At 45.6% G+C, this 23432-nt stretch overlaps 1 protein-coding gene across 1 annotated transcript in view; it reads right to left on the minus strand.

The window, feature by feature from the left end:
- Positions 1 to 2495: 2495 nt before the first annotated feature.
- LOC144484372 (NACHT, LRR and PYD domains-containing protein 12-like) overlaps positions 2496 to 23432 on the minus strand; it is a 71849-nt gene continuing 50912 nt past the window's right edge. The window contains exon 8 of the mRNA XM_078202894.1: positions 2496 to 2784. Within this exon, the coding sequence (XP_078059020.1) occupies positions 2496 to 2784 (289 nt within the window). The remainder of the gene's footprint in view (positions 2785 to 23432) is intronic.

Below are 23432 nucleotides of genomic sequence, written 5' to 3' on the forward strand. Positions count from 1 at the left end.
AGTAAAGGCCAACATTCCATTTTTTGCTGTATATGTAAGATGACATTTCCTGATCCATGAATGAAAAAAACAAGCTCTTCTCCACTGCAATTTTCTGTAGTCCCTCTGCATTTAAACAACAGCCCGTGTTTCTGTTCTGCTGACAAAGTGTATGTCCTACAATTGTCCCAGTTTGTACTCAATATGACATTTCCTGCACATTCCCTGACACTTTTAACATCCCATCTGCCCTCCTCACATTTCCCTTACTCACTTTGTGAGTGTGAGCACAACTGTGTGCAATGCACACAGCCTCATCATCTAAAACATTGGTCATATATCGACCTTCTGAATACTTAGGGAACCTTTATTTGATCCCAGCGGCAAAATAATAGTTTTATCGTCCTAATTGGAGAGCAGTTATCCGGATTTCCCGTTTCCTGGTAGATGTTTTATCCTCTCTCGCTGCTAATGTATCACCACCAGTCTTGTGAGCAAACAGCTGGCATGTGTTTTAATGGCATGGGTTTATGAACTATGTACAATAGTTGAGTGATTCTCCTTTAGTCCACGTTGATTCTTACAGCCTCTGTGAGCATCAAGACATTTCTCAATCCTAATTTCCGCATCACAAAGTGATGCTGCCTCTGTTACCTTTTTTCGTAAGTATCTTGTTCGTCCTTATATTATAATGGAAATATTCAGTGTTTCAATCGCATGATTGATTCCAGCATTCTGTCCGAGGTCTGTGCTGGCACGTTACATTTTTCCATCTTATATGGATGATTGAATTAAGGACAGTGAAGATAGGAGGTCGAGATTCGCACTTAACACAAAGGTATGGAAGATAACATATCGTGAGGGGGGCATGAGGAGATTGAATATGGATCTAGAAGAGTTGTGTGTGTGCACAATCTGGAGGTGGAGAGTGAGGTAGGAAAGTGTGAAGTTCTTCTCTCTGGAAGGAAAAATCAAAAAGGGAATATTACTTAGAGGAAGAACAGCTGCAGAATCCCAAGTTGTAGAGGGATTTGGGTCTTCCAGTGCATAAGTTGTAAGACGTTAGCACACAGGCTCAGAAAGTGGGTTAAAAGGCTGATGGAGAGATATGTTTAATTATCAGAGGAACGTAACATCGAATAAGGATGTTATGCCTTAATTATACAGTGATTGGTGAGACCTCACCCTAATATTGTCGGTCTTACAGCATCAGGGTCCCAGTTTCGAATATGGGGTTGGGTGGCTGTGGGGAATTTGTAAGTGTGGGTTTCCTGCAGCTTTCCCCCAGAGTCCAAATATGAGCAGGTTCGGTGAACTGGCCATTCTATATTGTCCCTTAGTGTCTGTTCCAAGGTGTGTGTATTACAGAGATATCGGGGTAAGTACGTGAGTGTAAAGGGGATAGGGCCTCGGCGGATTCTCTGCTGGAACAGATTTATGTTTTACCTGCGCATGTGAATCACCGAGTATCACTTTGCAAAATTGCAACCTCACATTGCTCAGGATCACGGGTCAGGTCTGATTGTTGAAATAATTACCCAGAGGCCGCTGTCCCTTCACCAGATTCCCTTTATTTACAATCTTAGTTCCACTCTTAAAAGTGTTTCATGTACAAAGTCAGAATCCAGATCGTCAGTAGCCCTGACACTCCTCAACATATATACAGGCAAGGCTCCCTGATTGAGCAGACAATCATCAACTCAATCAGGGAGCTGAGACACCAAGAGACAAACCTCATGTGCTTCGATGAGGTCGTTACCCCCTCCCACGTTAAGTCCAAAGAACCTCAGTGCTTCGCGCCCCGCATGCCTCCCTTGTCGTGTTTCGGCACCGGTCTGGTTCCGCCGACAGAGTGTCTGACATGAGTGGCGCACATCGAACAGTCACTCCTCTCTGATGAAGCGACTGCCAGAGTGTTGGTTCACTCCATTCTCAGGAAGCAAAGGAGTATCCGTGGCTTCATGTGTCCTGTTCATTTCCGGCTGCAAAATCCTAAATACGAATGATGGAGAGCCCGGTCCGGGGTGGTGGGCGGCTGGCCATAGCTGGCTTCGGCATGAACTGGGCTTTGGAAGCCTACACCTGGTCCAGACGATTTTTACTGGATGGCCTCACCCACGCATATTTTATTGGATGCCGGACCCCCTCAGACACAACTGTACCCTGCGGGAACCTTGGCGTAATTTTTCAGCCAGTACTTTTTCACCTGCCTCCAATTGTCCCCCATGGCTGCTGGTGCCATGGCCTCCGCTTTGAGCTTCTTGCTGCGTTTCCATTCTTCTACCACCAGTTTCAGGAAGATCAAAGGTGGAGTCGTCTGCCCGTGAGCAATTCCGCAGGCACTATTCCCATCATGGTATGAGGGTTTTCTCCGATATCAAGTAACATTTGGGAGAGCTTGTTGTCTATTAAGGCTGCGGGATGCTTTCTTTACAGCAACTTTTAAAGCCTGGACCGCTCTCTCCACTCGGCTGTTCGACAATGGATGGTGTGGTGCCATTCTGATATGTTGAATCTCATTCAACTTCATGAACCTGGTGAAGCCCTGGCTGGAAAAGTGATGTCCCGTTGTCAGAGATCAGCACTTCCGGGATCCTATGCTTGGAAAAGGTGTGAAGTTTCTCTCCAGTTACCGCTGTGGTCGCCGGGTGCACGCTATGGATGTCCACCCACTTGGGATCAGTCGCCAATATTAATAGAGACATCGAACCGATGAATGGGCTGCATGATCCATGCAGAGCAGAGTCCAAAGCCAAACCATTTGCACGGGTGCAGGCGAGCTGCTGGTGGCAACACTTGCCCCAGCTGGCATTGTTGGAAACAACACACAAGCGCCACAATGTCCGTGTCCACTCCCAGCCACTCAGCATAGCTCCTGGCCAGCATCTTCATTCTGGACACTCCTGTGATTTATTTCAGCCAGTCTGGAACAGCGGTCCTGACACGGAGAAACCCATCGTGCCACACAGAGCAGTATTCCATCCTCTACAGTGAGCTACTCGCTTCTGCTCCGATCAGGGTGGAATTGGTGTTGCACTGGTCTTTCCATTTCTCCCATCAGCACTAACTGTTTCACTTTTGAGAGGACCCAGGCTTTTGCATCCAAAGTTCTATGTCGTGTGCAGCCACAGGACGGATATCCAGAGAATTCATGGTCATTCCTGTATCTTCTACTTGTGGCACCATCAGTGGTGTGTCTGCTAAAGCAGGCTACTCATGACCACTGCGTTTGCTACGTGGCCTCCCAGCCGGTGTTCCAACTGATAGTTGTAGTGGGAGAATAATATATCCCTCGGCTGAACACGGGCTGATGCTACCGGTAGCACCGCTTTGTCCTCTCAGAATAGTCGCAATATCGGCTCGTGATCGGTGACAAGCACAAATGTCCACCAAAAGATGTATTGATGGATTTTATTTTGCTCCAAATATCACCGCCAACCCTTCTTTATCAATATGGGCGTGCGTTCTTTCTGCTCTGGCGAAGGTCCTGGAGGCATTTTTAATTGGATGTTCCTTTCCACTGAGCTATCTATGTGCGATTACCACCCCAAAGCCATACAGAGATGCTTCACAGGTTAGCCCAAACTCTTTTCTAGGATTGGAGTCTTGCATGACACTCGACGATGACACCTGTTGCTTTATTTTTTAAAAAGCCAGGTCCTGACGGGGTGATCATTCCCAAGCTTGACTCCTTTTTAACAGGTGACAGATTCCTGGTTTGGTATAAATTTTCACAGCATCTCAGTAGCCCTGACAGTCCTCAATATATTACCTCAATCAGGGAGATCATAGTCTCGGAGGCCAAACTCATGTGCATCATCGAGATCATTACCGTTGTGCTTTCCCTGGGAACAAGGCAGCAACACTTTACCACCTGTATTGTCAACATGGAGGAATGACCAGTAATGTTGTTTGGAACAATTGCCGGTTATATTGAAGTAGTAAGTATCGATTAGTGTCACCATGAGTAAATTTAGATTGGAAGCAAGGCCAATAATGATTTCATCATTTATACTTTTAGGGTTGGGTCTGTGATCTCTGGTCGATTATTTCCAGGTGGACTCTTCAGGTACACTGAAGATGAAAGTCCAACCGCGTCTGATAAGCAAATGTAACTCATATGGAATGCTGTGGAGGCTGATTTTCTCATCATGGCACCTCTTATCCTATATCCAGAAAGGACTTACACATCTAAGATCCAGAGCTTTATTCTGTATAACCCCGTGCTGTACCTGTCTGGGAGTGATTAATGGGACATTGTAGAGCGAGCCATACCCTCTATCTTACCCCGTGCTGTACCAGTATTGGGGATGTTTGTTAGGGACTGAGGTAACTTGCGACCCGCGACTGCAGTTCTTAAGACAAGCAGCAGATTTTCATATTCAGCGCAGCACTAAGTGGATAATTCTACTTTATTGCTGACGGATCACACAATTTTGGACCTCCTGGATTTGCAACTTCAAAGCTTCAGCTTTTCAGCCTGCTGTAAGGATTGTTTTTCTCCAGAGCGTTCTGAATGTTTCCACCTTCATAAACCTGCTCAGCAACAGCTGCGTTTTTCTTTGTCGCAACGATGAATATATTCTGCACAAAGCAAATCTCAAACTCCAAGTTTCCTCATCATCGGAAATCTGATGCAATCCCATGTAAAAACATTTACTGTCATAGAAATAGAAATAGAAATTTTTTACTGTCATGTCGTTTGGGTACATTTCACATCACCTGCATGATATGCTCACCCCAATTCCATTTGAAATTATTTTTCAGCTTAAAAAGCAAGATCTGTTCAGACCTTTCAGTCAAAATATTTTTAAATGTCACTCTTTCCCAGCTTTGATGTGTTGAAGTTTGAGGAGCATTTTCACCATTTGCAGGTCAGGCGCTCAGTATTCCAAACTCATGGCCGGTGTTTCAGCGCGGAATTACCCGGAGCCTGTTGAATTTTAAATGTGGGGCTATGGTTCTGGGAGTTGGAACTGCAGTGAACTGAAATATATTCCTGAATGGCCGTCAACCTAGATCTGTTTAACCGGTTAGAGCAAGTCATAAATTATTGAAAGAAAGAAAAGAATGACAGTCGAACTCACTTTGTGATTGATGCATTTCCCTCTGTAACAGTCATAGAGGAGCCCCATTTCACAGGCCTCGGGTTACACTCGGATGAACTCAGTTGTATTTACCTTGCGATTCCTCTCTGCAAGCAGATTATGTGACAACATTCTCCCAATGTTTTGGAATGAGCAAAAGTTGTCGGAGAAAATTTTGACTTTGCAGCCACGGTCATTATAGAGTCATAGAGGTTCACAGCACGGAAACAGGCCCTTCGGCCCAACTTGTCCATGCCGCCCTTTTTTTTAAACCTCTAAGCAAATCCCAATTGTCCGCATTTGGCCCATATCCCTCTCTACCCATCGTACCCATGTAACTATCTAAATGCTTTTTAAAAGACAAAATTGTACCCGCCTCTACTACTACCTCTGGCAGCTTGTTCCAGACACTCACCACCCTCTGTGTGAAAAAAATGCCCCTCTGGACACTTTTGCATCTCTCCCCTCTCACCTTCAACCTATGCCCTCTAGTTTTAGACTCCCCTACCCTTGGGAAAAGATATTGACTATCTAGCTGATCTGTGCCCCTCATTATTTTATAGACCTCGACAAGATCACCCCTCAGCCTCCTACGCCCCAGAGAAAAAAGTCCCAGTCTATCCAACCTCTCCTTATAACTCAATCCATCAAGTCATGGAAGCATTCAAGTAAATATTTTCTGCACTCTTTCGAGTTTAATAATATCCTTTCTATAACAGGGTGACCAGAGTTGCACACAGTATTCCAAGTGTGGCCTCACCAATGTCTTGTACAACTTCAACAAGACATTCCAACTCCTGTATTCAATGTTCTGACCGATGAAACCAAGCATACCGAATGTCTTCATCACCACTCTGTCCAACTGTGACTTCACTTTCAAGGAGCTATGAACATGTATCCCTATATCTCTTTGTTCTGTAACTCTCCCCAACGCCCTACCATTAACTGAGTAAGTCCTGCCCTGGATCAATCTACCAAAATGCATCACCTCGCATTTGTCCAAATTAACCTCCTTCTGCTATTCGTCAGCCCACTGGCCCAATTGATCAAGATCCCGTTGCAATTAGAGTTATCCTCTCAGTAGCTGCTCAATGAAGGACAGTCCCTCCTTTAGGAATTTTGTTTTTCTTCCCAGACGAGTTTCACTGTAATCAGGAACACACCGGAGACCGTCCTGCCACATTTTGAAAGGACATTTAGAGCAGCGACTATGTTTGGTCCCGCCAGCAGCTACCTGCCACTCTGGAATTTTCCTGATGATTCCTGAAAGGTGCAGTGTTTGCGTCAATTGTTTGCGAAGCCAGTTATTAATTTGTGCAGAGCGCCGTTGATGGATTGAAAGCAGATGAAAGAGAGGAATGGGCACAGCTGAAATAGAGGTGACTGCTCCGCTATGTAAGAACACAAGAACATCAGAACTAGGAGCAGGAGTAGGCCATCTGGCCCCTCGAGCCTGCTCCACCATTCAATAAGATCATGGCTGATCGTTTTGTGGACTCAGCTTCACTTACCCGCCCACTCAACATAACCCAGTGGAAACAACTTCCCTGCTTCTATCCTAACTCTTCCCTTCAGAATCGTATATGTTTCTACAAGATTTCCCCTCATTCTTCTGAATTCCAATGAGTGTAGCCCTAGTCTACTCACTCTCTCCTCATAAGCCAACCATCTCAACTCTGGAATCAACCGAGTGAATCTCCTCTGCACCCTCTCCAGTGCCAGTATATCCTTTCTCAAGTAAGGAGATCAAAACTGTACACAGTACTCCAGGTGTGGCCTCACCAGCACCTTATACAGCTGCAACATAACCTCGCTCTTTTTAAACTCCGTCCCTCCAGCAATGAGGACAAAATTCCATTTGCCTTCTTAATTACCTGCCGCACCTGTAAACCAACTCCTTGAGTTTCCTGCACAAGGACACCCAGGTCCCTCTGCACAGCAGCATGCTGCAATTTTTTACCATTTAAATAATAGTCCATTTTGCCGTCATTCCTACCAAAATAGATGACCTCACATTTACCAACATTGTACTCCATCTGCCAGACCCTCACCCAATCACTTATCCCTTTGCAGACTTTCAGCGTCCTCTGCACACTTTACTCTGCCACCCATCCAAGTGGCATCTGCGAATTTTGACACACTACACGTGGTCCCAACTCCAAATCATCTCTGTAAATCGTAAACAATTGCAGTCCCAACAATGATCTCTGAGGCACATCACTCGTCACTGATCGCCAACTAGAAAAACATCAATTTACCCCCACTCTTTGCTTTCTGTTATTTAACCAATCCTCTATCCATGCTAATACATTACCCGTAACACCGTGCACCTTTATCTTATGTAGCAGTCTTTGGTGTGGCACCTTGTCAAATGCCTTCTGGAAATCCAGATACACCACATGCACAGGTTCCCCATTGTCCACTGCACATGTAATGTTCTCAAAGAATTCCACAAAATTAGGCAAACATGTCCTTCCCTTCATGAACCCAAGGTGTGACTTACCAATGGGACAATTTATACCCAGATGTCTCGCTATTTCTTCCTTGATGAAAGATTCAAGCATTTTCTCTGCTACAGAAGTTAAGCTCACCGGCCTATAGTTACCTGCCTTTTGTCTACATACTTTTTTCAACAGTGGCATCACATTTGCTGTTTTCCAATCTGCGGGAACCACCCCAGAGACCAGTGAATTTTGGTAAATTACCACTAGTGCATTTGCTATTTCTCCCGCCATCTCTTTTAGTACCCGAGGATGCATTCCATCAGGACCAGGAGACTTGTCTGCCTTTAGCCCCATTAACTTGCCCAACACTACCTCTTTCGTGATGATGGTTTCTCGGTTCTCAGCTGCCATAGCCTTCCTGTCATCAATTTTTGGCATGTTATTTGTGTCTTCCACTGTGAAGACCGACACAAAATACCTGTTCAATGCCTCAGCCATTTTCTCATTTCCAGTTATGACGTCCGCCTTCTCATCCTGTAAAGGACCAATGTTGACTTTCGCCACTCTTTTTCATTTTATACATTTGTAGAAACGTTTGCTATCTGCTTTCATATTCTGAGCTAATTTACTCTCATAATCCATCTTACTTTTCTTTACAGCTTTTGTCGTGGCTTTCTGGTCACCTTTAAAGATTCCCCAATCCTCCAGGTTCCCACTAATCTTTGCCACTTTGTATGCATTTTCTTTCAATTTGATACCCTCCTTTATTTTCTTAGGTATCCACGGCTGATTATCTCTTTTTCTACAGCCCCTCCCTTATCACTGGTATATACTTTTGCTGAGCACTGTGAAAGATCGCTTTGAAAGTCCTCCACTATTCCTCAATTGTCCAACCATGAAGTTTTTGCTCCCATTCTACCTTAGCCAACTCCTCCCTCATCCCTTTGTAGTCTCCTTTGTTTAAGCACAAGACACTGGTATTGGATTTTACCTTCTCAAGCTCCATCTATAGTTTAAATTCGACCATAGTGTGATCGCTTCTTCCAAGAGGATCACTAACTGCAAGATCATTAATTATTTCCATCTCATTACACAGGGCCAGATATAGGATAGCTTGCCCCTTGTCGGTTCCATTGCATACTGTTCAAGGAAGCTATCGCAGAGACATTCTATGAACTCCTCCTCAAGGCTGTCCTGACAGACCTGGTTTGACCAATTGATGTGTAGATTAAAATCCCCCATGATAATTGCTGTACCATTTTTACATTCATCAGTTATTTATTTTTTTATTTCTTACCCCACCATGATGTCATTACTTGGTGGCCTATGGACTACGCCTATCAGTGACTTTTTCTCCTTACCATTTCTAATTTCCACCCAAATGGATTCAACCTTTCTTTTGCATAGAACCTATATCATCTCTTAGTACCGCCCTGATGTCATCCTTAAATATCAGAGCTGCACGGCCTCGCTTACCGTATGTGTACCGCTGTAGAGCGGCAAAGGTTTGATCAAATGTTATTGACAGCTTTGTGGCAAGAACTGTTCAAATATGGACAACCTTTCGAAATGGGAGGCTGAAACATTCCGAGATAGAAGACTTAAAACTCCAGATCCTGCAATGCAACTGGAGTGAGATGTCTTATTCAAAACTGTCCCGCACTGTGAAGGTTTCCATGCATTTGAGTAAAAATATAAGAGTGTATGATTAAGAATTTACCTGATCCTGTTTGAACCAGCATTTCCTTAATCAATTAATTATCCTCTCCGCTTGCACTTTAAGTGTAAAACACTGATATTCACCTCACTGAAGCAGCGAGTGACCTTCTTGTATCTGCCAGTATGGAGATGATGAGGTCGGGTCACTTTGGATTACTCACCCTGCATCATGACGCCAGTCGAACATTCCCTGAGTTTTGGACCAATTTTTGTAATTGTGTGTGAGCTTCAATCGTAAGGCCGACACTTATTTTCAACCTTCCCTGTCATTGTCTTTGACCGGCACAGATGCAATGGGCCGAAGGGCCTTTTCTGTTCTCTCGACCTCCATTGCTAAAACACAACCTCACTGACCCAGCTTCTGGTCATCCATCCAAATCTCTCCCTCTGCAGCTTGGGGACAAATCCTGCCGCGCAATCTTCCTTTGAAGTGGCTTTGGACATTTCATTCTCCATGAGGACTTGTCCGGATAGTGGCTGCTGTTGTTGTGTTTGTCTCAGTGTCAGCTCAGAAACATGGGCAACATGTTAGAAATGGCCGTCTCCCAGTGAGTGTGAGGACAGGGCAGGCTTTGAGCGAGGCCTGGGCCGCTCCCTGAAGGACACAGGGCCACCATTGTGCTTTTTGCTGACAAACAGAAAGCTTTCACCCCTCTCTCTCTCTCTCTCTCTCGTGTCTCATCTCACTCACATTCTGCCCCTTCCATTCACTCTGTGCTGCTTTCTGGAGGAGGCTGCCAGCTTTTTCCGCCACAGAGCATCTGCCAACAAGAACATCAGATGAAACCTTCCATTCCCCAAGTCCCTCTTTCCTCTCTGCTCCTCGCTGTCTTTCCGGAGGAAATGGGATGGGAAGCTGATGGGAAAAGATTTGCAGGGCTCCAAGGACAAGGTGGAGCAGTGGGACTGGCTCGATTGCTCTAGCAGAGAGTCGACACCAGCTGAAGTCGGCTGAATGGCCTCCTTCATTCTGTGGCTATTCTATGGTTGACACGCAATAGATAGCCAATATCTTTTCCCAAAGGTAGGGGAGTCTAAAACGAGAGGGCATGGGTTTAAGGTGAGAGGGGGGATATACAAAAGTGTCCAGAGGGGCAATCTTTTCACACAGAGAGTGATGAGCGTCTCGAACAAGCTGCCAGAGGTAGTAGTAGAGACGGACACAATTTTATCTTTAAAAAAGCATTTAGACAGTTACATGGGTAAGATAGATGTAGAGGGATATGGGCCAAATGTGGGGAATTGGGACTAGCTTAGGGGTTAAAAGAAAAAGGGCAGCATGACAAGTTGGGCCAAAGGGCCTGTTTCCATGCTGTAAACATCTATGACACTATGACAACTTGTCATTTGGGTCTCAACTTCAAGTTTCTAGGTGTCCAGATCACCAACAACCTGTCCTGGTCCCCCCATGCCGACACTATAATTGAGAAAGCCCACCAACACGTCTACTTCTTCAGGAGGCTGAGGAAATTGGGCATGTCAGCTACGACTCTCACCAACTTCTACAGATGCACCATAGAAAGCATCCTTTCTGTGTCACGGCTTGGTCTGGTTTCTGCTCTGTCCAAGACTGCAAGAAATTACAAAAGGTCGTGAATGTAGCCCCGTCCATCACGCAGACGAGCCTCCCATTCATTGACTCTGTCTACACTTCCCGCGGCCTTAGAAAAGCAGCCAGCATAATTAAGGACCTCATGCACACATTCTCTCTTCCACCTTCTTCCGTCAGGAAAAAGATACAAAGTCTGAGATCACGTACCAACCGACTCAAGAACTTCCCTGCTGCCCTCAGACTTTTGAATGGACCTGCTACATATTAGATTTATCTTTCTCTACACCCTACCTATGACTGCAACACTACATTCTGCACCCTCTCTTTTACTTTTCCCCGATGTACTCTATGAACGGTATGTTTTGTCTGTACAGCATACAAGAAACAATACTTTTCACTGTATCCCAATACACGCGACAATAATAAATCAAATCAAATCAAAATCCTCCCAACTCTTTCCTCCATGATAGATCGCAGCATTTAAAGAACACGCCCAGGGCCCAGTGCTGAGTCTGAGGGTATCTGACTACAGTAAGGTGAGTGATACAGGAGGGTCTCACTGTCTGAGGGAGGTGAGTCTTAGCCGGGGGGGCGTGAGTGACCCAGGTTAATCTGACACTCCAGGGACAGTTGGAATGGAGCTTTCCCCCGGGCTGTCCCCTCCCCGTGTCTGCGTGGGTTTCCTCCGGGTGCTCCGGTTTCCTCCCACAGTCTGAAAGACGTGCTGGTTAGGGTGCATTGGCCGTGCTAAATTCTCCCTCAGTGTAACCCGAACAGGCGCCGGAGTGTGACAACTAGGGGATTCTCACAGTAACTTCATTGCAGTGTTAATGTAAGCCTACTTCTGACACTAATAAATAAACTGAAACTGAAGGTCAAGGTGCTGCTGTGACAATGCACTCTTGTTTAAACACTCTGCAATGCTGAGACTGGGAGAAGTGACCAACAGGGGGCAGCATTGCAGCTTCTGTCCCCCTATTGAAACTGGGATTGTTGCTCCATCTGCTGCACAATCCCAACCCCATCCACTGGGGGCAACCTGGACAATGGCTGCAGACAGACCTCACTGCGCACGCGCCGCAATGACACCCCCACCGCCGGCGGCCATTTTGCGTTGCCAAGGGAGACGGCCAGCGGCCATATTCCCTTGCCAAGGGAGGCGGCGGCGACCATCTTGCGGTTGCCAGGGGAGACGGCATCAATGCGGCGGCGTCCCGCGCGCTGACCTCTGGGAGCATTCCCGTCCCGCACATGCGCACAGGCAGCCCCCGGGAGCGTTACAGCGACGCCTGGTGGCCGGGAAGGGCAATAGCAGCAGCACAGTCTCTGCCCAAAGGCTTCCCCAGTTCAGCTGCTCAGAGACACTGGGAATGTCTTCAAGTGGAAACTTCAGCTTCTCACATTCACCCCCTGTGTTCAGTCATTGTTTCCTAGGCAACCTCTGTAGTCACATCACAAACAACCTGTTCACATTGAAGGCCATGGCAATCTGGACCATTCGGCTTCAAAGACATTGAGCTTTGAAAGTTCAATTGAAATGTTGGAGATGAGAGTTTATCGATGCAAGTCATGTTGCATGTGGAACGCTCATGATGCCACAATTAGAGCGGTGCAGACATCTCACAGGGTTGTGTGACTGGAGGAGATGTCAGAGACGGGCTGGTTAAATATAGAGGGACACGGTCTGAAGCTAAGTTTTGGGTAAAAGATGGCAGTAATGTTGTGACATTAATTTAGCTTCAGGTAGTTGCTGGGGAGGGGGGATAGAGAGGCTGGGGGGTGAGGTTTGTATTGGACCAAATAGTTTGCTTTTATCACGAGACGGCGATTTCATGGTCATTATTCCGGAACCTACGTTGTGTAAGGTGACCATGAAACTGTCGTCTGGTGTCATGAACCTCGGCTAACACTCGGCAAAATACAGACTATTCCGCATTCCCCACCATATCGATGAACATGTCTGTCAAGCTGCAGCGGGAGGGAGTGAACTCCCAGGCGGAGTTGCATGTCTCACATCACAGGTTGAGTGAATCTAACAACTCAAATGAAAGGGAGTGAATTGTGAAATTCCATTGAGAATTTAGGTCGGCAATTGTTGAAATATAGACTGATTTAATAAAACTTCACGAGAAAACACACATGAATCCGATTATTAACTGACTTTAACAGCACTTAATTGTGAATAAATACAGTTATACAGGTTGTAAAAAGAGGAATATTCTCACCAATTACTGAGCAGCAGGATTAACCTTTTATTTACAAGACTCAATCGCATATAAAACACGTCACATGTGGAACAGATTTAACTTAAAACTAGCGCAGATCAGACAACATAATCAAGCTAATTGTAAATGAAAATCACAGATAATACGAATGTAACTCCCCTCCCTCCTGTATTTTGTAGTTTGTGTCCAGCTCCTCTCCCCTCCACCCCCTCCACCACCCCCCGGGGGGTCACTGTCCCCCGAGTCTTCAATCTCCAACAGTGCTCTGGCTCTCTTGCCGCCAGTTGTGGACATTTGCCTTCACTTGTCCTTTTCCTGGGGCACAAACACCTTGGTGGAGCGGGACAGCAGCTTCTGGCCACTGCTGCCATCTGGCCGCTGATCTTTCCCATGACTCCTTCAGCAATTGGAGCAAACTCCTCAAGACCAGAGAGATTGCGTCTGCGTTGAGAGTGGAGACAAAGAACCAGGAGCTCCTCTTCCAGCGGATCACTTGTTTCTGCAACAACTTCCTTCTCATAAACTCTGTCAGCAAAGAGCCAGCCAAGATCTAGCAGCTCCTCTGGTGGATGGTCAGCGTATGTTTCTGTGTCTTCATTATCTCTGTTCCAGCCCGTCTGAGAAAGGAAGGTGAGAGACCTGCAATCTCCTCCTCTGGTCCAGTGGTTACCGGCTGCTCCAACCTTCTTGTGTAGAGCCAGGTTCAGTTATTTTCTCACTCAACGGGCCATGAACAGATATTGGAAAGAAAAAGATTGGCACAACATTAAACATGTGTTCAAAAATAAAGCTCAGATATAAAAAGAAACATCTTGCTGAGCAATGAACACAATTTTGAAGCAATAAACTGATAATGTTAAAACATGAGTAATAAATAATGATCACCATTCGGGGGAGAGTGTGTATCTGTCCGTCTCACTCCCAATATCAGCGGGTGTGAGTGTGTGTTGGTGTGTGGCAATGAGGGTGGATGTGAACCCTCAGAGTGAGAGTTATCCAAAACATTATCACTCACTCACAAACACCTCCAACTTCCTCACATGTAAACACACACAAACACACTCTTACATTGCACATACAAAGAGATACACACGCAAACATACTTCTCTCTCTTACACACACACTCCTATTTCTTGCACACACACGCTCTCCCTTACACACTCTCTCACACACACACACACAGACACACACACTCTTTCACACACATTCTCTCTGACACTCTCTCACACTCTCTCTCTCACACTCTCTCTCACGCACACATCTCTCCTACACACGCTCTCTCGCACACACACACTCTCACACTCACATACTCTCTCACACACACGATCTCTGGCACACTCTCTCGCATAGTCTTGCACACACCCTCTGTCGCACACACTCTCTCTCACACCCTCTGTCGCACACACTCTCTCTCACACTCTCACACACACACACTCTCTCTCGCACAGTCTTGCACACACCCTCTGTCGCACACACTCTCTCTCTCACACTCTCACACACACTCTCACTCACACACTCTCGCACACACTCTCTCTCACACAGTCTTGCACACACCCTCTGTCGCACACACTCTCTCTCTCACACTCTCGCACACACTCTCTCTCTCACACTCTCGCACACACTCTCACTCACACACTCTCTCTCGCACACACTCTCTCTCGCACACTCTCTCTCGCACACACACACTCTCTCTCACACACACACTCTCACACACACCCTCTCTCGCACACACACTCACTCTCTCTCACACACACTCTCTCACACACACTCTCTCTCACACACTCTCTCTCTCGCACACACTCTCTCTCGCACACACTCTCGCACACACAGACACACTGTCAGACATGCACACACTCTGTCACATGCACACACATCACTCTCACACACACATGCTCACCCTCACATACGCTCATCGTCACACACGCTCGCCCTCACACACGCTCTCCCTCACACACGCACTCCCTCTCACACGCACTCCCTCTCACACGCACTCCCTCTCACACGCACTCCCTCTCACACGCACTCCCTCTCACACGCACTCCCTCTCACACGCACGCCCTCTCACACGCACGCCCTCTCACACGCACGCCCTCTCACACGCATGCCCTCTCACACGCACTCCCTCTCACACGCACTCCCTCTCACACGCACTCCCTCTCACACGCACGCCCTCTCACACGCACTCCCTCTCACACGCACTCCCTCTCACACGCACTCCCTCTCACACTCACACATGCACACTCACACACACACAATCAAGCACACTCTCAGGCACACACTCTCTTACGCCCACACTGTCACACACACACACTCTCTCCCACACACTCTTTCAGACAATCTCACACTCACTCTCACACGCACACACACTCTCTCACACGCACACACACTCTCTCAGACACACTCTCGCACACTCTCTCGTGCACACACTCTCTCGCGCACACACTCTCTCGCGCACACGCACACACTCTCTGTCATACGCACACACACTCTCTCACACACACATACACTCTCTCACACGCTCTACCTCACACGCACACTCTTTCTCAGACACACTCTCTCTCACACTGACTCCAGTCCCTCAACTCTCTCTCTCTCAGACACAAACATACCAGCTCTCTCTCACACACACACCCTCCTCTTTCTCTCTCACACAAATATGCACGCATGCGCAGACACAGACACACACACTTCCCTCCCTATCTTACATTTACACACACATGCCAAAAATTGACACAGTACTCTCTCTCACACACACACACACACTCCACACTATCTCTCTCTCTCTCACACACACACACTCCTCTTTCATTCTTTCACACACACACACACATCTTGTTTCGCTCACACATACAGGCTCACACACAGACTCCTCTCTCACACACACAAACACACCGCTCCATACTGTCTCTCACACACCACACTCTCCTCTTACACACACAAACTGTGAATGTGTGTGTGAGAGAGACAAGAGTTGCAATGTGTGTGAGGGAGAGTGTGAAAGGAGAGTGTGTGTGTGAGAGACAGAGTAGAGCTGATATCTCTGTGTGTGAGAGAGGAGAGAGAGATTGGAATCAGTGTGTGAGCGTACATGTGTGAGAGAAACAGTGTGTGTGGGTGTGTGATAGAGAGTTGAGTGCTTCCATGTGTGAGTCAGAATGATGGGTGTGAGTGAGAGAGGGGGAGAGATTCTGTGTATAGGGGTGTGTGTGTGATATAAAGAAAGACTCTCCTCCTTGCTCACACACAAACAGACACACACTAACAAGCTGATCCCCAGTGTCCCTACCCAACCCGGCGCGCAGCACGGACTGGCCCCCCCACACTCACTCTGTCATCTCTCTCTCACACAGACACACCTCTTTCTTTATTCCACACACACACACACAGCCATACACACTGAATCCCTCTCACTCACATCCCTCATTCTGACACATACATGCGCTCACCTCTCTATCACACACACACACACAGTGTTTCTCTCACACATGTCTGCTCACAAACTGATCCCAATCTCACTCCTCTCTCACACACACACACACACATAAAGATAGCAGCTCTCCTCTATCTCACACACATTCACACTCTCACTCTCACACACATTGCAACTCTTGTCTCTCTCTCACACACACACAGCCTCCTCTTTCTCTCTCACACACACACACACAGATTGAGCTGGCCGAGCGCTAAAGGACACAGAGTGTCTGTGGCAAGTGAAGGAAACAACAAGAGGGAAAACATACAAGACCCCTTCCTCACCAACCTGCCTGCCACAAATACATCTCTCCATGACAGCAGTGGTCAGAGTGACCATTGCACACTCCTTGTGTAGATAAAGTCCCATCTTCACAGTGAGTGCTGTGTGGCACTATCACCGTGCTGTATTGGATAGATTTGGGGTTTAGGATTGAAATAAAAGTTCAGAATCTTGTTGTAAACTAATTTCTGATGAGAGTTACAGAATGATGGGGAAAGATCACAGACAGTGCTTCTTAAAGGGACTCTGTACTGGTTGGAGTCAAACCTGACACATGGGAAGATGGTTGTGGTTGTGGGTCTCAGTCATCTCAGCTCCAAGACATCACTGCAGGAGTTCCTCAGGGTAGTGTCCCAGGCCCAACTATTATGTTTCCATCTAATTATAAACAATAAAAAGACAACCATTTAGGTCAGTATAATTAAAACAAGGAACAGTTTACTTAACGTCTTCATAGTTGCATAGTCATTCTAATACTGCTTCCCCAGCTTGTTCCCTGGGTCACCTATCCCGGTCTCTTAAAGGGGCATAACACCCCAAACTACATATATAACACTCCTCCCCTTTAATTTCAAAAACTCTCAGTAACAACATATGTACACAATTTTAAACATTATGCAGGCATTGGAACAAACATATAAACATGGTAAGAACTGCTTACAGGAAAACATGGAAACACATGGAAAACAACCACCCTCCACCTCAAGCGTCAGATCCAATCATTGGAGGACTTTGACATAACTGAAACAAGGTCTCTCAGCATCATAGGGCAGGGTGGGTGTTACTTGTTTCTTCGATTGTAAAGACCAATTCAAAGTATCTGTTCAATTCGCACGTCATATCCTTATTTCCCATTATTAATTCTACAGGCTCACTTTCTGTGGACAAACACTCACTTTAAGTCATTTCTGTTTAAAATATCTGTGGAAACTCTCAACATCTGTCTTCAGATTTGTGACGAGCTTTCTACTGAACTCTAAACTTCCCCTCCTTGTTCATCTTTCAGTCATTCTTTACTATTTTTGATAATCTGCAAAATCTTCCGATCTGTCACTCAAATATGTTTCATCTTTAACTTTGATACTGTCTTTATCTGTTCTAACTAACCCCCCCCCCCCCCCCCGGGAATTTATCATTCTTGTTTGAATAGATCTAGTCTGTGGATTGTGAAATATTAAACGTATTTCAGTTTAGAATATTAGACTCAGATCCTCCCTCAAAATGAATGCTAAATTCCATCACATTCTGATGGCTGTTATCTCAGGGTGCCTCCACTATCAGGTCATTAATTAATCCTTATTTGTGTACTTTCCCAGGTCTAGTATAGCCTGCTCTCTCGTAGGTGGCAAAACATGTTGTTCTAATAGACTATCCTGAAAATAGTTATCAATTCCTCACCGAGGCTACCTTTGTCCATCTGATTTTTGTCTTTATCTAGATTAAAAATCCGGAATGATAATCACCATCTCTTTCTGACAAACTCCTTTATACCTTGTTCCTCCTGTGTGGTTACTGTTTAGGGGCCTGTCAATCCCACAAGAGACTTCTTCCCTTTATCGTTTCTCATAAATTTCTTCCTGAACCGTTTCTCCATCCAGGTTTCCTGAGCTTAGTCCATCCCTCTCTATTGTGTTAACACCATCATTAATTAATAGAGCTAGTCCTCCTCCACCTTTTCCTCACTTCCTGTCCTTCCCAAACATCTTGTACCCTTCAATATTCCGGTCCCAATCTATGTTATCCAACACAAAACGGCTCAGATTATATTCATTTATTTCCATTTTTGTATTAAAAACAATTTAATAAAAACAAGAAGCTAACTAACCAAGAAACTGATGCTACTTCACAGTCTCACATTCACTCACTAACTCACTCTAGAAAGGTTACAGGAGTAAAAAAGGAAATGTTCCCACACCACTTCTCTGCTGTAATCTGATGATCGAAGTTGCAGTCCTGATGAGAGATCTCCTTTAGTGAAGGATCAGTGAAGGGGTTTTGACAGCCGGGGTAGAAGATGTTTGTTGGGATCCTCTTGAAGGGATGAAGTTGGTTTCTGGTCGTTTCTCCAATCGATGAAAAGTCAGTTCCTGTGTGGGTTGAGGTTCAGGGAGAGAATCGTCTGCTCCTTGGTTTGTCACCAGAATGGACGGATTCTTCTTGTGGTGTCCTGAGGCTTCAGAGACTGTGGCCAGAAAAGCAGTTTAATGTTTTTCCTGATGTGTCGTGTCTGGATCTCTTCCCTGGCTGTAGTCAGGATGAGTTTAATTGTTTTTACTCAAACCAATAACTAACCTCAAACCAGCAGTGGCTGTGCTCAGATTTCTCCAGAATCTGCTGCTTCGCTCGGGCTGCTGTCACCGACAGTCACAATCCCTTCTCTTTGTGAGGCAGTGACTCAGTTCCCTGACTGGGTCCTGGGATCCACACAGCAGTGTCACCTGATGGTCAGAGGCAGCTTTGTGAATGCAGTGACCTCCTTTCTAACCTAACATTTTGACAGTTTCTCTGTGCAATGTCCACACTGAATAAGATCCATATTCTAACTGATGTGTGCCATGCCTTACATGGCAGCATCCTCTGTAGCTGGCATCAGACCAGCTCTGAAACCCAACCTCCCAGAGTGACCCCCAAACTGATTGGCCGTAACCAGGGGTGATGACCTGTCTCCAGGTGACATCACAAAGCAGCCAGCAGCCAATCACACGGCGGCCTGCAATGATGTCCCCAAGCGGCTGCAGTGGCCAGTTTGAATGGACGGGGAGTTTGTGACCGCTCCCAGCTCCAGGCACTGGACCCTTCAACAATCTCAACACCATCAACAACTCAATGCAGCAAGAGGTCCCTCACCCCTGACATTACTGGGGCTGAGTGATGGTGTGTTTCAGAGGTTGCATCATCTCATTCGCTGTTCCAAAAGGAAGAAAAATAAATTAAAATGGATTGAATTAAATTGAAAATTGAGTACAGCCACACAAAAAGCAGCACTCGTCAGCTTTTGATGGCCTCCCTCACAACGGCGCGGAGAGCTCTTGATAGTTTGCTTTCAGAACAACTCAAAGGCCATAGTGAGGGAGTCCATCAAAAGCTGCTGAGTGCTGCTTTTTGTGTCGCTGTACTCAAATTTCAATATCTAATATCTGTACTATGTTATCGATATAGATAATAATATCTATATTATCCATAGGATAAAAACTGAGATCATAAACCCAGACCAAACTAGTAGAACAGGGCATTACTCTGGGGACAATCTCCACAGGCTCCTTTACATCATGACTCATGCCCAAGGTCGTGGAGTTGAGGCCATGGTCTTATCTTTCGATGCTGGAAAGGCCTTTGACCAGGAATCATGGGTGTTCCTATTTCAGACTTCAGACGGCTTGGGGTTTGGGCCCAACTTTGTAAGATGGGTCCAGATCCTTTATTCAATTCCACAGGCCTCTGTCAGAGCGAATGGTCAAATTTCTGAAGTCTTTGGACTCAAGAGGAGGATAAGACAGGATTGTCCTCTGTCCCCCCTTCTGTTCACTATCTGCATAGAATCCTGCGCACAAATGGTGAGAGACAGTCAGGACATAAAAGGTGTTCTCGCTGGAGAAGAAGAGCACAAATTGACATATTCTGATGACATCCTGCTATATTTATCAGATCCTACAACATCCATATTCTTTCTGAAAAGAGAATATTATAAAGTTTGGCGATTACTCAGGTTACAAAGTTAATGTTGATAAAACTGAAGAAATGGAAATAACTTCCCTGAAATGAGTTCCCTGCTTTTGGAATCTGTGCCACAATTGATAACTTCCTCTGTAAATTTAGAAACCCGACAGTGCTGAAGGAGGCCATTCGGCCCATTGTGCCTGCACCGACAACAATCCCACCCAGGCCCTATTGCTGTAACCCCACATATTTACCCTGCTAATCCCCTTGACACTAAGGGGCAATTTACCATGGCGAGTCAACCTAAACTGCACATCTTTGGACTGTGGGAGGAAACTGGAGCACCCGGAGGAAACCCACACAGACACGGGGATAATTCTCTCTGGACACTCAGTCCAGGTCTAAATAGTGTTTGATATAGCTCAAGCAGAACCTGCCCTGCTCTGGTAGTCTATACATCAGCCAGTAAAGGAAAGTATTCCGTCTGCCAGTCGAAACCACCTTATCGAGCTGTCCTGTTACCCTCAGGAATCACTGGACACTCACTCTAAGATCCCTCTATTCACACACACAGGGAGATCATATTAGAGAGAGAGGGGGGGATTGTTATGGGAGATGTAAAGGCCCAATGTGTCATATGGTCTCAATCTGATGTCTCTCTGCCTCAGAATTATTCAACACCGGCTCGGAGTGTGAGCATCACCAGAATCAAACACACGCCGCTGTTCTTTGCATCCAACTCTGTAGCTCGGCCTGGTGTCCCCTTTGCCACATCAGGGTGTGGTGTGAGTTTGGATCTCTCCATCAAACCCATGTTCCTGGTGCTGTGAGGCAGCAGTGATAACCACTGTGCGACCGTGCCGCCCCCGTCTCGAGTTCAGATCCCAGTACTTTTTAGTTGGAGCATTGAGGAGTCAAAAAAACGGAATGAATGTGTGTGAGCGTCGGTGCGCTTATGTTTCTGTATTTCTGTGTGTCTGTGTGAGAGAGTTTCCAACTGTGTGCATGTGTTTGTGTGTGTGTGAGCGTGTGTGTGTATTTCAATGTGTTTCTGTGTGTGTCTGTATCTGTGTGTGTATTTCTGTGTGCACGTGTGTGTGAATGTGTGTCTGCGCGTGAGTGAATGTATATCACTGTGAGTGTGTGTGTGTGTTTATTACTGTGGGTGTCTCTGTGAATGATGTGTGTGTGTCCGTGAGTGTGCATCTGTGAATGTGTGTCTGTGAGTGTGTGTCTGTGTGTATGTGTGTCTGTGAATGTGTGTCTGAGTGTGTGTGTGTGTGTGAGTGTCTGTCTCTGTGTGTTTATGTCTGTGTGTGAGTGGTGGAGCAGGCTCGATGGGTTAAATGGCCTACACATATTTGAGATTTAAATATATTGATACAGATGCATGCTGTCACCCCCCCTCCCTCCCCACCCAGCCACAGAAAGATATCTGCAGTTTTGTCATATTTTCTGAACCATTTAATGTGACAGAATACGAAACATCCTGGCCAATGACACAAACAATGATCCAGCATTGTCAGCAGCATCGCTGGAAACATCAAATTGCAAAGTTATTCATATTTTGTAAATTGACAAAACTGATGGAGAGGTTTGAGTTCAGGGAAATGTAAACCGACACAACTTAGATTGAAAAGGGCTGGAACAATGTACTTTAATAAATGATGAAAAGTGGAAGCTCAAAATGTTCCGATATTTCACAGCTGGATTCACACAATACACAGAGCAATGTCTCTGATACTCTGGAATTGCTGCAAATGTGGTTAATCTCAGTACGGAGGCTGCTTTCATGGTTCAATGTTAATCTGATCACTCTCATCAAAACAGGGTCAACATTTCTGTACAATGTGAGGGATTCGTAAGTTAATATAGTTCAGTTTCAATGTTTAAAATAACCAGTCACTTTTCTGTGGCTGCTTTGGGAGTGTCAGTGGAATGTACTTCACAGTAAAGTGTGAACAATTGTATTGGGAAATAATTGGATTCAGTTTCCATTGAGAGCTTCCTGCATTCTGGAAATGTGTGTGATCCATTCAGAGATTGGAAATGACGGATGAATAAAGATACAGTTTGTTAGTTTCATGAGATTGTCTCCCTTGAAGATTCACCAGTTCCATGTGCTGAGAGAAAGGAATGATTAAACAATGTCTATAATTCAAATCCTTCAGACAAGTGAAAAAGCGAGAGAAGGACTGAATCCACAAACACTGCCACAGACAGTATTCGAAGCTTCAACTTCATGTTTGAATGTGAAGGGCTGATTGAAATAAACAGGAGGCCACACTGGGATGCTGAGCAATTTGAATCCTGTTTTTCCTAAACTAATAAAAACCTGTGATGAAACATTCCTTGGACAGAGCAGGGAATTTTACTCTGTATTTAACCCATTACAGTATTTGTGTTGGGAACATTTGATGAACAGTGCAGATTAAACATTATTCTTAACCGCTGGAATTTAAATTAGGGCCTGATTTAATCAAACATTTAAAATAATGAGGTAAAGGGAGAGGCTGATAAAGAACAAGTTTTTCTGCTGGCTGGGAACTCCAGGATTTGGGGACATTTGGATGTAGCCTCAGTTTAGGATTTTAGAAATGTGGGAATGAAATCATTGCCAGATGTGGTGTGGAGTTAGTTTGAAACAATCTTCTGCAAATGGCTATTGATGCTCAGTCACTTGTTATTATTTTTAATCTGGGGTTGATAGATTTCCCTTAGTCCAAGGGGTAAAGAGGTAGAGAGTTAGATCACAGATCAGCCATCATCTTATTGAATACTGGAACAGGCTTTCAGGAAGATTATTCCAGGTTCCAAGCAGCCTCTCGGTGAAGTGATTTTACTCACTTCACTTCTGATCCATTTCCCCATCATTAATAATCTGTACCCTCTAATTCCTGACCATCTCTTGAGAGGGAAGATTTTCTCACTCTTTAACCAGTCCATACCTCTGAGGATCTTGAATCTCTCTATCAAGTCTCCTCTCAGCCTTGTTTTCTCTGGGGTGCGGGGAGA

Source organism: Mustelus asterias, unplaced genomic scaffold, assembly GCF_964213995.1.
Source record: "Mustelus asterias unplaced genomic scaffold, sMusAst1.hap1.1 HAP1_SCAFFOLD_102, whole genome shotgun sequence".
In the NCBI taxonomy this organism is placed as follows: domain Eukaryota; kingdom Metazoa; phylum Chordata; class Chondrichthyes; order Carcharhiniformes; family Triakidae; genus Mustelus; species Mustelus asterias.